This window comes from Amblyomma maculatum, chromosome 3 (genome assembly GCF_055883805.1).
Source record: "Amblyomma maculatum isolate TAMU_Amacu chromosome 3, ASM5588380v1, whole genome shotgun sequence".
Lineage (NCBI taxonomy): Eukaryota > Metazoa > Arthropoda > Arachnida > Ixodida > Ixodidae > Amblyomma > Amblyomma maculatum.
The window spans coordinates 130,276,068-130,290,911 of record NC_139346.1 but is presented as its reverse complement, the minus strand read 5'-3'; the positions used below and the strand labels follow the sequence as shown (position 1 = coordinate 130,290,911).

The 14,844-nt window shown below is 42.9% G+C and overlaps 1 protein-coding gene across 8 annotated transcripts; it reads left to right on the top strand.

The window, feature by feature from the left end:
* Window positions 1-3,752: 3,752 nt before the first annotated feature.
* On the top strand, window positions 3,753-14,539 carry LOC146196025 (RUS family member 1-like). 8 transcript variants are annotated; one of them, XM_084598030.1, is made up of 8 exons: window positions 4,227-4,363; window positions 4,963-5,040; window positions 5,148-5,262; window positions 6,052-6,097; window positions 6,181-6,213; window positions 6,445-6,550; window positions 10,098-10,270; window positions 11,830-14,539. In XM_084598030.1, the coding sequence occupies exons 1-8, from the start codon at window positions 4,331-4,333 to the stop codon at window positions 12,539-12,541; spliced, it is 1,296 nt and encodes a 431-aa protein (XP_084454156.1). In that variant the 5' UTR covers window positions 4,227-4,330; the 3' UTR covers window positions 12,542-14,539. The 8 variants fall into 8 exon arrangements, with proteins under 8 accessions (XP_084454159.1, XP_084454156.1, XP_084454160.1 ...); XM_084598028.1 differs by having other exon boundaries at window positions 4,233-4,374; XM_084598029.1 differs by having other exon boundaries at window positions 4,337-4,476.
* The last annotated feature ends 305 nt before the right edge of the window (window positions 14,540-14,844 follow it).

Here is a 14,844-nt window from a genome sequence, read left to right as displayed (position 1 = left end):
AGGAAGGGAAAGGCGCAGTATCTGTCACACTTGCTACGTATGTGGACACCTGAACCGCGCCGTAAGGGAAGGGATGAAGATGGGAGTAAAAGTGGAAAGAGAGAAAGGGGAGCTGTAGTGGAGTGCTACGGAGTAATTTCGACTACCTGGGGATCTTTAACGTGCGCTGACATCGCACAGCACACGGACGCCACTTCGTTTCGCCTCCATCGAAACGCAGCCGCCGTGGTCGGGTTTGAACCCGGGAACTCCGGACAGTAGTCGGGCGTCTTACCACTTCACCACCCCGGCGGGGCAAAAGCGCCTTTCAAGATGGCATTTCCCGGGAAGAACGCGCGCTGCCCTCCTCGACGGGAGTACTTTTTTAAGTCACGTAATGTTCACTGACACCTTTAATTTGAGAGTGTCAACTCTTTTTAAAGGTATGCGCACAGTTCGAGTCAAGTTTTGTGTGCGTATTTCCCTGTAGTTTGTCGTTACGGGGCGAAGGCACCAAGGCATCGTACCCCGAACGAGGACTGTGGGCCTCAACTATATATGCCTGTATGACTTTCAGCGAGGTACTCGACCGACGATGAGATCCAGGCCCTCCTGCAAGAAAGACGCTGATCTGTCAGATTCAGAGGACATCGACATTGTGCTAATGATCCGGGCGAAGATGGCGACACAGAATCAGAACTCGAAGACAGCCTGGGCGATATGAACGACCAGCGGCAAACAGCACAGGCTGCACTCAAATTGAGCAGCGGAACGTACGTATTTTCGAGCTCCTAACTCGCAATATGTAGATTAAAGAGCAATTTGAAGTTGATTGAAATTACAGGTGTGGAGCTAAATGTTGATCTTTGTTTTCTTTTCAACCAGAATTCGTGCTTTAACCATAGTGGAAGAGGAAGTGCTGAGGAGTCAGGGGTGTCAAGACATTGACACAATTGACACGCCACTGAAATATTTTTGCAAATACTACACTGAAGAGTTCTGGGAAGGATGCGCGTTCCAGACAAATCTGTACTCCTTCCAGGCTATAGAGGAAAGTCTGTTCAAACGAATTCTAAGAAACTCAAGATTTTGGTGAATATTCACACAGATTCCAACGTAAGAAACTCAAAATTTTTCGGGCATCCACATTGCCACGGGAATCCTGAAGCTTCCAAGGGTGATGCTTTAGTGGTCTAGAATATGTTCAGAGTCGAGCTAATTGCACAGACAATAACCTGAAACTGATTTTTTGAGCTCAGGGGCTACGTGCACTTCGTTTACAAGCTGCCAATAACCACGAAAGAGCAAGAGGAAAACGGGCTGTTCCTAGTGAAGCCAATCATCACTTCAATCAGAAATGCCTGCTTGGAGCTACCTCGAGCTCGTGAGGTATCTACTGATGAACAAATTATTCCGGTTTCAGGAAGGTGCCCTGTGCGGAAATGTGTTCCGTTGAAGTCAATTCTGTTGGCCTTAAGAGCGTTGTGATGGCATCACCAGATGGCCTATTTCGAACTTTACTATTTACGTTGGAAAGGGCACAGTCTGTGATGAAGACATGCTGGCATTCGGTCTTGGTGGCAGCGTTATCAAGAAACTTGTCGAAACGTTAAAGCGGAATCAAGCCACTTTCGTCTGAAACGTTACAGCGGAATCAAGACACTTTCGTCTTCACAGGTCGGTATTTTACAGGCCTCAAGATTGCCGAGCATCTAGTAGACCAAAATGTGTTTCTCACTAGAATGGCGATGGGGAATCGGACTGGAGGAGTTGCGGCTACAATGCTGCAGGACCGGGATATGCATCAAGATGGCAGCCTGCGAGGTACGCAGCGACAGTAAAATGCGCCTAGTCAATTGTGGAAGGACAACAAATCCGTCCTAGTTTTATACACTGCATTTTGTCACCGCGCGCGGGAAGTTGTTAAAGATGGTCCAGGGATGAGAAAAAAATTGAAACAACCGGATGCAGTAGCAAAATGCAATCAATTCATGGGCGGAGTGGACTCGATTGACCACTTCATTTCTTACTATCGGATATCTATGCGAACAAAAAAAGTGGACGGTCCGCGTGTTCGCGCAGTTTCTTGATATGACCTGCTGCAATAGTTGGATTGAATACAAAAAGAGGTTATGTGTGCAAAGCACGATTCCAAAGAAGGAAATGCTCGATATGCTGCAGCTCAAAATGAATAAGGGAGTTTCTTTAATCCAAGGAGAAAAGCATTGCTCCAAAAGACCAAGAGAACACGAAGCCGGAAGTGACCAAGAGACGCAACCAAGTGCACCCCAGAGAGAGTCATTGCTCTACCACTAGAAGTCTTTTACACCCAAATGAGAAGCAAATTGATTGCTTGTTGTACCTGAAACTACCTATAGTTGAGGTACGAAGAGCATATTCTGTTTTGTACGTCACACCAGTGACTGGCCGCATTTCGCATAATCATTCGAGCTGTGGCACGTAACTGGCATTAAACTTCAGGTGGTCGAAATTTAAATTAATCTGGAGGAGGGTGCAGATTATTGAGCCGGGCGATCTGAATTCTCCCTCGATAGTGGCGGTCACATTTAAACTGCTGCGAGACTAGGCACTCGTGTGATGTGCAGTGTATGTGCGTTTTAAAGAGCAGGATATGTCTTTATTTGAACTACAATGGTCAAAATTATGCGGCGTTCCTCGTAGTCTAAATTGCTTTTGGACATCGTTTATTAACCAGGTCATGATTACTGAGATTTGAAACCGTGTCGAAGGGAACGGAGGAAGGCGTAAAATTTGCTGTTCAGGCAGTCTAGGAATCCGTAAAGGCTAGCTGCTCCCTTGAACTTCTGCCGGAAATCGGAATTTACCAAGTGCCCTAAAAAAAGAAAAGCAAAGCTGAAGGAGGATGGTTGGTTTGTTTTTGTTTGTGGGGTTTAACGTCCCAAAGCAACTCGGGCTATAAGAGACGCCGTAGTGGAGGACTCCGGAAATTTCGACCACCTGGGGTTCTTTAACAGCTGACGCTGAAGGAGGACAAAACAACTTTGGGACCACCAGTCCAGGGTCCCGTTGGCCGAGGCTGCAGTAACAAACCTGCTCAAACTGCGTACTAATGGTGCTAACAGGTTATGCAGTCATCAAAACTAAACGTGGAAATGCGTAAAAAAGAAAAGAAAAACACTCGTCGACAAGTTTTAATTGCACGTCAATTTAATATTTTGCACGCAGTGGATACAGCGGATCAGCAATCTATCTATCTATCTATCTATCTATCTATCTATCTATCTATCTATCTATCTATCTATCTATCTATCTATCTATCTATCTATCTATCTATCTATCTATCTATCTATCTATCTATCTATCTATCTATCTATCTATCTATCTATCTATCTATCTATCTAATCTATCTATCTATCTATCTATCTATCTATCTATCTATCTATCTATCTATCTATCTATCTATCTATCTATCTATCTATCTATCTATCTATCTATCTATCTATCTATCTATCTATCTATCTATCTATCTATCTATCTATCTATCTATCTATCTATCTATCTATCTATCTATCTATCTATCTATCTATCTATCTATCTATCTATCTATCTATCTATCTATCTATCTATCTATCTATCTATCTATCTATCTATCTATCTATCTATCTAATCTGTTGCTGGAGGAAGGTCGGAGCAAAGCGCATTCTTTTGCAGTCCTGTCAGAGTGCAATCCAGCGTCTCATGTTCTCAGTTTTTGTGCAGGTGCTGCCCCAAAGCGGCATGTACTCAACACAGTCATCATTTCTAAAGCGCGTTGGTGGCGCACTAATCTTTTTGTTTCTGAATCTCTGTGTTATTTTATCTCATGTTTTATCTAATATTTTGTGTCTCATGGTTTCGCTTTCTTCAGTGGCAACTTCAACTGAAACAAAATTAACGTTAAAGACTGCAGTGCTGCCTGTGCGCATGAGCTGTGCGAGACTTGAGAGAACAATCTCTTGCAGTTCGATTGGTTTGATAGCAGCGCGTGACAGCTGTTGAAAACAAAGCGGTTCCCGCCGCCGCTAACGTGGCGTTGTGTGTGTTTGAGTAGGTGAAGTGCACTGTCACCGGCTCTTCTTTCGCGATGACTGGGACAGTGATAGCACGCGAGACATGTGGATCAGAAGTTCAGCAATCTTATGTCAGATTCGAAAACAGCGATAAGCTGTTCGTCGTGAGGAGATGGCCCCGCAGGTGATCGACACTGAGAACATTTTTCAGCGTGAGTGGCTTGTTCTTGAGCGCCTGTTTGTCATATAATCTTGCGAAGTTTGTATGTGCGTGGCCGAAGCGGTTTGGCGTTGGTTGAACGAATTACAAGTCGGCGTTGATGGACGGAAACCAAATGCAGCTCACGTTATCGGCAAGTTATCGGTGCATAGATTATCTCGTTAATTTTTTTAATAACTTCAAATGATACGCACCAGCTGCATAACAATCTGTAGAATTATATCAGCTAAACTTGTACGTGCATTAGTAAGTAAATTTCGTGCAAAATTTATATTGGGCTGCTCGGAATGGGGGCTCAGTTCATCATGGTTGATGAGGTGCTATAAGTGCCTATCGCTTTTATTAATGCCGTGTCCGATCATGATTGGTGACGAGAGGTTTTTGGCAAGTGCTTTTATGAATATGTATGATGAAAACTTTTATTTTCGGCGGGGTAAATGGCGTAAACTCGGTTGGCACTTGCTCGAACTGGTGCTCAAATGGTATTTTCTTGTAGGCAATGGCTAAGGGTCACATGCATGGGCATGAATACTGAACCTATTGTACTATTTTCTCCCTTGAAGGTAGTCTGTGGGAATGTTCTGCAGGTTATTCATAATGTTACGGTGAAGATCTACAAACGATAGAATTCTGTACTACCACTAGCGTTGATGACAGCTCATCATTGACAGCGATGACAGCAGTACATGCTAGACCGAGCAACAACTCTGAGTTTATATATATCGATTGCAGGAGATATTCTTGCCTGTCGGCTACCCAGGCAGTGTCAGCAGTGATTACACAGAGTACCAGATATGGGACAGCATTCAGGTAGGTTCTGTGTTTGTAGAAATCTCGATCGGAACATTTCACTGTCAGTATTAGGGACTTTTCACGGCCTTGCATGTTTAATGGGTGACATTGCCTTTGGCGTACAGGCATTTGCCAGCAGCATCACGGGAACATTGGCCACCCAGTCAGTACTTACAGGCGTTGGAGTTGGAGATCAGGGTGCCTCTGTGTTGGCTGCGACGACGACCTGGATTCTCAGAGGTGCGAACACACCTGTTCAATGCAGCTTTGCTGTCAGTTTAAGTGAATAGATTTCGCAGTTATAAAAGGTGGTTTCTTTCGTAGTGCATTGAGATAAATGCTAGTCACTTTACCAGATACTGCAGAACTCGTGCAGTCATATATGCGACTCGGGGGATGTTGGTGTAGTATTTCTGGCTTGAAATGATTTTAGTCCGAAGTGAAGTAACTGCAAATATATGTCTGTACCAGTGTTATTCCATGTGGTACAGATTAAAACAAAGCCCTAACTTCCTTTTTTTTTATTATTATTATTATTATTATGGCCAGCATGGTGAATTGTCAGTAGTCTTGCCTGGACGGAAGATTAATGTTGCATGTAAGTGATTGTCAATGCTTAGACAGTTATGGACTCTTCCTTGTTCCAGTGGCTGCATAGCTCTCAATACCAAATATTCTGGCTACATGTGCTGTTCAACTATGTGAAATTTGCTTATACCTTGTTAACAATACTGATTTATGAAGACTGGCTAGACTAGGCTTTGACGGTATTTTATAATCATTCAGAACATGCTAGTAATGAAGTTTGAATTAAGGCTCAGTTTTTCAAGTTGGCTGTTGATGTGGGTATCTCCTGTGGTCATGTTATTGCTGTGTTCATGAAGATGAGAAAGTTAAATCACGTCATTTTTGTGCTAGACAAAGGAAAGTTCTTGTCATCTCAAAACAGCTTGGGTTTGTCATGTTCATGTCTAACTGCATCCAGTGACATGTGTAATTCACAGACATGTCTGTCTACCTTATTCTTAGATGGTGCAGGCATGACAGGGCGCATCCTATTTGCCTGGTTTCAGGGGTAAGTTGGTGTAAATTAAATTGAGCATTTGATGAGCACTTTTTAGGAGCCTCTAATTGGTGCTGTGCACATTTTTGCTCCAGATCAAATCTTGATTACGACTCCAAAAAGTGGAGGTAAGTTTCCTCGCGCTGTTCATGTGGTTATGAGACTAACCTTTTTCTGGTATTTCTGACAAATTTTTCTCATGTGCATGTTCTTTTAAAACCTTGATAAAGAGTTATACTTGAGACCACTATAAACTTCTTCCACAGCTGAAATTAAGCTCTGACTACTATTCTTTTTTTCTCGTGAATTGTGCAGGGTGCATTAGAAACTGAAGTTCTGTCATTTCTTCCTGTTTGTAGGCTTTTTGCTGACATACTGAATGATGCAGCCATATTCCTGGAACTTATATGCCAGTATTTTAAAGGATATGTGACCCCTATCCTCTGCATTTCCAGTGTTGCAAAGGTATGTCCAAACAGTTAGCAGTGGCACAGACTCGTACTACAAAGTGACTCACCAAAGACCACATAGAACAAGCACTTGTTTTTGTTTTGTCTCGTTTCTCAGCACTGTTAAAAGCTAGCTGCAATAAAATTTTATTTTTGGCTACAATTCCTGTTAATGTGAGCAACGGGTCCCTAAACCTAATCCTAGCAAAGTTTCATGCTTGCTAGGAAAGTGGTTGTGCAGTTACAAGTGTTTTAAAACCTGTGTAGCAGACGACGTGCACCTGGAAGCGTGTTACAGAGTTGGGCAGCCTAGGAGATATGGTGTAGGAACGGGCATACGAGAACTATCCCAAGCAGGGTTCATTGTGGGTGAATGGACTACAGGCGGCATGGCAGTAAAAGGTTGTATGCTGAAATGTTATGGAAGCCCTAGGTTTGTTGCAGTGGTGAAAATTTTATAATTTCTGCCGCGGTTGTCGTGCAGAAACAGTGTATCATCAAAAGCACTAACATACACGTAAAATATCTCAGAAGTATGGAAAACATTGGGCAAAAGAAACTGTACTACATGTTGGTGGTTGAAGTTTGGTCGCAGTGCTGTAAATTCATGCTATCGGCATTTGCCCCCTGCAGGATACCCGAATATAATGCATGGCCACTAGCTGAACTTTCTACAGCTAGCAGCTAGCTGGCCGAAATGTCACAGCTACCGCGCCTGAGTGTCCGATTATACCCCTTTCCGAGTGATTTCCGGCTTTCAGTAATGGCTGCCCTTCTTCCAGTTTTGGTTAAAAATAAAACAGTGGTTTTTGCGAGTGATTTCTGGAACACTTGCTTCAGTTGCGAATGCAATATTTTGATTGTAGTACTTTCTCATGTCATGCTACTACAAAGCACTCGTTGACGGAACTTGGTTGCAATTGGCCTTTTTATTATGCCAGCATAGTAGCATGTACATTCTGTAAAATGTTACTTGAAGTTTGTGGGACCAGGAAAAAATGTTTGAATTATCTGAATGTCTGAATTATCGAATAGTCCTAAAAAACTCCCGAAAACCGATTGATTCACAGCAGTTTTGTCTGGAATTATGGTTGTCTGTACACCTGAGATGAAAAGTGACTGTGAAGATTTTTCGCGGTTTCATGAAATTCCGTCAGGAGACTTGAAAAATTGCTGTAGTATCACAACTGCCTTTGTGGCTGTTCTATTAATGCGACACAGTAGCAGTGATGCCTCTTCACGAACGGCTCAATAGCATTTCGAGGGTTCTTTAATGCAATGACTATGCTGTGAAACACCTGTAAAATGTGACTGTCCAGCGTACTCGAACAGCATAATTAGTATTGCGTGGATAAAAGTAATATGCGTAGGTGTTGGAACTGCTTGGCACTTTCCCAGTATAAAACTAAAAAACCAATGGTGCTCAAAACTAGTGTCCTAAATGGAATGACTGGCGCACTTGCCCAGTGGCAGTGGCAGGATGGCATAAATTTAGGAGAAGCAAAACTGAAACTATGATGCTGGGCTGTACTCTTTCAAGAAAGACTTCATAGTGGCCATTGTGCCTGCCATAGCACACATGCCTGATGTGTGTGCCTGATGTGTGTGCCTGATGTGTGTGGAGCGTCTGACACCATATACTTACATGGGCATTGGCTGGGACCATGCCGTTCGTTCAGATTAGTTGAACTCAAATTAAGAAAGGTTAAATTAATGAGAGTTTACTGTAGGTCTCCCCTACAGTAAAAAATAAAAAGGGCTAATTGAACAGTGCTCTAAGTAGGTTCACAAAATAACCCTCATGCTGCACTCAAATAACACTTCTCTCACTGTTGCCCTTGCCATCGGCACTTGCTGTTTGTGATACTTAAGGGAACCAGCTAGTGTGTGGTGGCAGTGATCAGAAAGATTTAATATCTGGCTGTTTTACAGTTGTAACCTTGACAGTACAAGGCACAAGTTGGAGATTTAAGCTCCCCTCTCCTGTTCTAGCCAAAATTAGGTGACATTGAAGGGGCAGAGACATTAAACTTTATGAAATGTGTTCTTGATTTGGAATAATGCATGTGACAAACAAATCACTGCATGTAATTCATCGGTGCCCAACAAATGATTTGTAATTGGATGTTTTTTAATCTGCAGTTTGTTTTGGTTTCTGGTTGTCAAACAAAGGTCCCTGCATTACAAGTTAGCATGAAATCACATGGAGCATTGAAAAAATTCCTTTTATTACTGCTTTGTCATTTTAAGTTATACAAGGCTCAGCTACTCCAGGAGACAAAACAACAGCAACTAAACAAAGAGCTACTTATATGTGCCTCATATGATCTGATACTGACATCACAACCATTTTTTGTCTTCTGGAACCGAAACTGCATAATAAAACGAGTTCAGCCATAAGTTATTTGCCAAGTGAAGCTGAATTTCATCTAGTGATCTGTATGTACACTAATGCCTTATGTTTAATTCCACAGCATAAATACATTGAGAAGAAATTGGTGTCGCTTTCCTGTTAATTCATATATTGTGTTGAAGGCTGTTGATGCACTTGTGTATGGGCAGAATGAACATCCCAGTTCCTTTATGCGGCATGTGAGAATAGTGAGAATGCCCAAGCATGTTCCCTGTTGCGATAAAACCTCACTGATACGTTTTTAAAATATGGACAAAAGCATATTCAGGAAAAACGTATGATCCAGACCATCTAAATATGGACAGTGTCACTGATATGTGGGGTACAGAGGCATTTGCTGATACTTTCACTTCATAAAAATGTTGATTAGCATTTCTTGGCACGAGCTTCGAGCAGCTCCTCATTTAGTGCCCGCAGAATTGTGCTCGGGCTTGTGTTGTCATTAGCACAAAGAGGTTTTATAACACATTCAATCCATTGATGGCAATGGCAAACAGGTGTTGTTTGCTCACTGTTTTGGAATGCTTTGCAATTATTACACCATTGTGCTGTGGAGAAGCCATTGTGACAACCAACTGTTGCATTCTTGCTCTTCGTGCAAAGAGGCGTCTCGTGGCCCTAGGCACTGCATTTTTCCTATTAATGTCAATTATACATAGGGATAGCCCTCTTTATATTGGCTGATATTTTTGTTTTTCTTCTTTCACCCTATTGCGCCTAGGTGCATTGGGTGCTACTGTTCTCTAGCTCTTCACGCCATGTGCCTCCGTGGTGCAGCCCGCTCGTATGTAAGCACATGTGCAATTTATGATTGAACGTATTACACACCACGATTTATTTCAGTTTTGAACATAGTGGCTGGGAAATCGTGTTATCCAGGAATGTATGATCAAATGAAAGCATTGTAATTCTTTGAGACGTTGGAACCAGGAACATATCAATGAGATTCTACTGTAGTTTGGCTAATATGTGCTTAGAGTAACTCTATTTGTGCAAGCACTTGCTCTAGCGTATATGTTGGTTTTGATATACAATACTCGTATTAAAGAAGCATTTCAGGGCTCCTTTAAGTGCTTTGTCAAATATATATAGAGTACTAGTGCAGAGGGGGGAACTTGAAAGCATGTCAAAAGATTTCTTTGCGCCCCAGTCCATTGTAGGCGTTGCTGGGGGAGCAACAAGGGCTGCTCTGACTCAGCATCAGGCCCGCAGTAACAACATGGCTGACGTGAGTGCCAAGGATGGAAGCCAAGAGACCCTTGTCAGCTTGGCTGCATTCCTCTTCAGCTTGTTGCTGCTCCAGCTAGTGGCTGGCAACACATGGTGGGTACTGCTTTTGAGCAAGGGCCTGCTCTACCCAGAGTTTTTATTTTTATTACTGTTGCCTTGTGCCACAAAATGGGTCTGTGTTCGCTTTGAGTATGACACAAACTTTGTCCTGGTGTACAACTTTTTTGCTCAGGTAGTTATGGCATTGCAATAATCAGTGAAAACAAGAAGCTACATCTGACCAGCTATAAAATTGCAGAGGAGCTTTTGAGTGCTACAAGGAAGATTTCACAAGGAGGCGGACAGTCTTAGCCAAAATTTTTTATTGAGAAAGTGTGTGAAAAAGTGTCACATCCTTGCATGTCTTCTGCATTCATGCACTAACTGGTCAGCCTCTTGTATTAGTAACATTCATAAAGGATTTGTTTAGGCATGCTTGTAGTAAGAGTGTGCAGTAGTTAACATTCACCTTTGCAGTTATTTAGGCTTTCGGTCCTGCTGTGCAGTGCAGCAAACTACTCTATTCTTGTGAAGACGAAGTGCGAAAACCATGACAAGAAGGTTTTGCTTTCATTCTTCAATGCTGGCCTCATCACTAGTTCTTGTTTAATCTAGTACTCCACAAACAAAAAAGGTTACAGCAACGTACTGGTATGGGCACAAAGCTTCCATAGGAATTAGCTCTCTGAAAAAAACGGGCATTTCAAGGGATCTTGAAAGAAAACTTTTATGAATGCAATATTTAAACAGCCGTAGTTTAACATCTAGTAAAATGTAACTATTTACGTGCTCTTCCATTCACGCAAATAATATCTGCTTCAGTCCTATAAATAGCACAAAAATCATTTTTAGTGCGAACTTTCTTAAAAACAATCTACAAAATGTTGAAAAGCATGAATATAAAAACAAGAGCTGTAATAAAAATTTCAGAATACTCAAAAAAGGTCGTACAGTTTCTGTTTACTTACTTTTGAAAATATGCCTGGCATATGTGTAAGCTTCATTTTTGTTAACTCTTCCGGGACCATAGAATAAAATTGGTGACTATAAAAAGTACTGAAAAAAATTTGTCTGCTTGGGTCTCCACTTCTAAAATGCAGCTGTTTGTACACTCTTTCAAATACACACAAAATTTGAATGTGATGCCAGTGGCTGAAACAAAGGGACATTTTAACTTCCCAGTCAAAAGAAGGAACTGCTTCTTGGCTCCTGACATATTGCAACAAAACAGGAAACTGATATGGAACAGAATTTAGATAAAGGAATCTGAATTGCCGCACATACGAATTGTTAAAAAATTTTGGTTACAAGAGACCTTGGTTACAACAGACATCTCTTTCGGGTCCATTGAGTGTCCCTTGTAACGAGGTTTTACTTATATCTTAATTTTCTTGTGCGAGTGCATTTCTACGAGGGAAATGGTGCATCTGCTGATGAGCAGTATCATTACTGATTTGGCATTAAAATATACCGTTTGATAAATTTTGCGCAATGCAATAACCATATTGCTTATGAAATGTTATTTCTTCACCTGTTTGAGTGTTGCAAGTACAGCCTGCTGTGAAACCAGACTTTATTTTGACCTTTCTATTTTGCTCGGTTCTGTTTCGCAGGCTTGTCGGCACCATCTTCATTCTTTTCACCCTGCTGCACATCTTTGCAAACTACTGTGCTGTGTCATGCGTCGTCATGGAAACCTTCAACCGATCTCAATACTCTGTTGTGGTGAGGCACTTCTTGCAAAAGGGGGGTGGCACTGCGCCTGTTGGGTGGGTCAACGCTCATGAGTCAGTGTGGGTTCAGTGTGGCCGACCGTTTGTCAGCATCAATTTCGGGGTGCCACTGTCAGCAATAGCACCAACATCTGAGGAACTGCTGTGCCGGATGGAGAACATTCCAGGGGGAAAGAAAGCCACACCGGCATACCTGCTTGCAGTCGTGCGTGACTCGTCGCGGCATTATGACATCAACATTGTGCTTTCAAGCGAAAGCACGGCCAAGGACCAAATGGAGGCCATGTTTCACGCATTCCTGCTCGAGACCGTTCTGCTGAAACTGAAAGTCGATGCTGACCACCCTTGGGCAGCGGACATCTCTAATGTGGAAAATGCTGCAGAGGATCTTTCCAGTGATGACCATCGATTAGTCCAGTCTTCAAGGGCTATGGTGAAGAAGTGCTTTCCACTTCTGTGGAAAGCTCTTGAGGACTCAGAGTGGAAAACTGACTATGTTCTGTTCGGGGCCACAGAATGGAGAGTCACTTGGTTGGACTACGAAGGTGAAGCTGTTTCAGCAGGTGATACATTAGCTTCCAAGGATGTGTAAGTGACTTAGACTTTTTTGTGCACTAGTGGCGGAACACATGCCTTGCACTTTTACTTTATTTTTTTACTGCGATTATCAAGATGCCGAAGGTGGCGTGCAGACCATGTGCTTTTTTATATTCTGACAGCCATTATAAATGGCAAGCACTATTTACAAACTCCACTATTTGAGTAGTGAAAATTGTCCAGCGGACTTTTCACTCTTCACTGGAGCGAAGATTAGTGACAACTGCTGTATTCACCTTTTGCCCATCTCCTCAGCAAGCATCCTCATTCTCTAGCTTGCCTAACTGCAGGACCAAGAGGCACAGTTTAGAGTGCTCGTCCCTTACAGCTTCTGTCCAGTTTGGAAATGTTGTTTTTGTCGAGAGGTGGAATGCGAGTTTGTTTGCAACATGCCATGTCAGTGACGAAGGTGCTTACTGCAAAGAAAACCTGTCACAATGCCATTGATGTGCAACTTTAAATTCTGCTGAAATTCTTGCCTAGCTCTTGTTCTGGCCCAAATTAATGCATAGCCCAAACACTGATTTAATGTTTTTGTCCGCAGATGGCTCATGTATGGCTGTCACCATTCTTTTTTATTGCGTGCTGGCAAAGGGTTGGTGCCACGTGTATTTGCCTTGTCAGCATGGACACGTGAGCTCTGTATTGTGGTTACCCATGTCTGCAAGTCCTCACTGTAAAGTTTGCTTAGGTGGCATGTCCCGTGAAAGTTGCAGCATATGATAGTGTGCACGTTAACACTGAGGTGAGTGAAAGCAGCCCGCTGCTTGAAATTGTGAGGTTGTTAAGGACAGACCACAAAACTTCTTGCTGCGCATTGCATTGAAAATGCAGTGTCATAAGAGCCCAGGGGGTCTGCTTATAAGCCATATAACCGACTGTTAACAGCTAGTTAATGTAAGTATATTTTTGTCAAAAAGTGTTGCACAGTGACTTTTTACTGCACTGGGGTGTTTTTGAGTGACGGTATTGTGTCAGAGATATATCGTATGTGCCTCTTTGTCAGTGAAGATGCTGGAGCCATTGCCGACTACGGAATGAAAACATAAATGTACAGCTTGACATTCTAACGCAATGGACTTCAGGTGATTCAAGGATTCCTTACCCATTGGGTAAGGAATGCTCATTCCATGCCATGCTCATGCCAGGATCAGTGACGACTCCAATTCAGGTGAAGAACTTTGGCATGTGGCTGCATTAGAACTCCTCCAGTGGCACCCGCATATACCTGCAGTACCGAGACATTGACATGACCACGCCAGCTGCTGTCACACAATGCTGTCGTGGCATGGTTGCTTGACGCAGTGCGCAGACTTCTTCAGTTCAAATTATCCATGTTGAGGAGATATCCCTGCTGCCAAATGCCGCAGGCCTCTTGTCAAGCAGTTCCACGACTGCAAACTGAAGTTTGTGCTGCCGTCGAGCATCAGCGGAAACTTCCACTCCTCCCGGTTTACAACTGTGCGACCGCAGGCAGAGTTCTAGACATTAGCAGCGTCTGCAAATTAATAAAATACACTGCTTTTAGTCTGTCCAAAAAACCGAAAGGGCCACATACAGGCTTCTGCCGCAAGACTTAAGGTTGTCTGATGGCGGAACAAATCACTGACACATTAAACCAGCATTTTGGTTAACGACCCCTTCCCAGTCATATAACCCTCAGAAAATCCGAGCATCAGGCCAGGGAAAATCTTGTACCCATTGGGAAAAACCGCTGGGTATACATTGGCACAAGGGATCAAACCTGGTACCTCCCAAATGCGAGGTGGATACTCCACCACAAGGCCACTGCTTCGGTGCTCTTGTGGCAGAGCATCCGCGATACGATGGCGAACATTACGAGCCATACAATGTAGCTCAGAAGCAAACCTCCTGGCCTTTAAACTTTTGACAAGGACTGTACTTTGGTAGCCATACTTAAATTTTCCTGCGATTTTTCAAAATGCCCACATTACCCTGATCATGTCAAAGCATTGCGACAATAAAACATACCTCTGCAAAAATGTGTGGTCTTAATTTCTCTTAACTGTAGTGGGCAACACTCACTCAGCCTTGATATTTTGAACATGATAGCATTTAAAAGCCTCATTCTCCAGAAAATCCCCCATTTTGGTGCAACGAGGGGAAAATTATGAGCATGCCACTTGCAAGTGGTAGTTCGCAGGCGACGCAGATGAGCGCTAATTGAGCGACAGGTTTGTGACGTGGCGGAATGTGTGATAGGAGCTGCCAATTCTGGCTTCTTTTTTGAGATGAGAATAGAATCCTTCAGAATCCAGAGAGAGACACTACTTCTGG

Excerpts from the sequence above, each read along its gene's own strand:
- LOC146196025 (XM_084598028.1), top strand. The coding sequence starts at position 4,276 with ATGTGCGTGGCCGAAGCGGTTTGGCGTTGGTTGAACGAATTACAAGTC. Across the intron at positions 6,098-6,180 it reads CTATTTGCCTGGTTTCAGGG|ATCAAATCTTGATTACGACT; the intron begins GTAAGTTGGTGT and ends TTTTTGCTCCAG. Across the intron at positions 6,551-10,097 it reads GCATTTCCAGTGTTGCAAAG|TCCATTGTAGGCGTTGCTGG; the intron begins GTATGTCCAAAC and ends TTTGCGCCCCAG.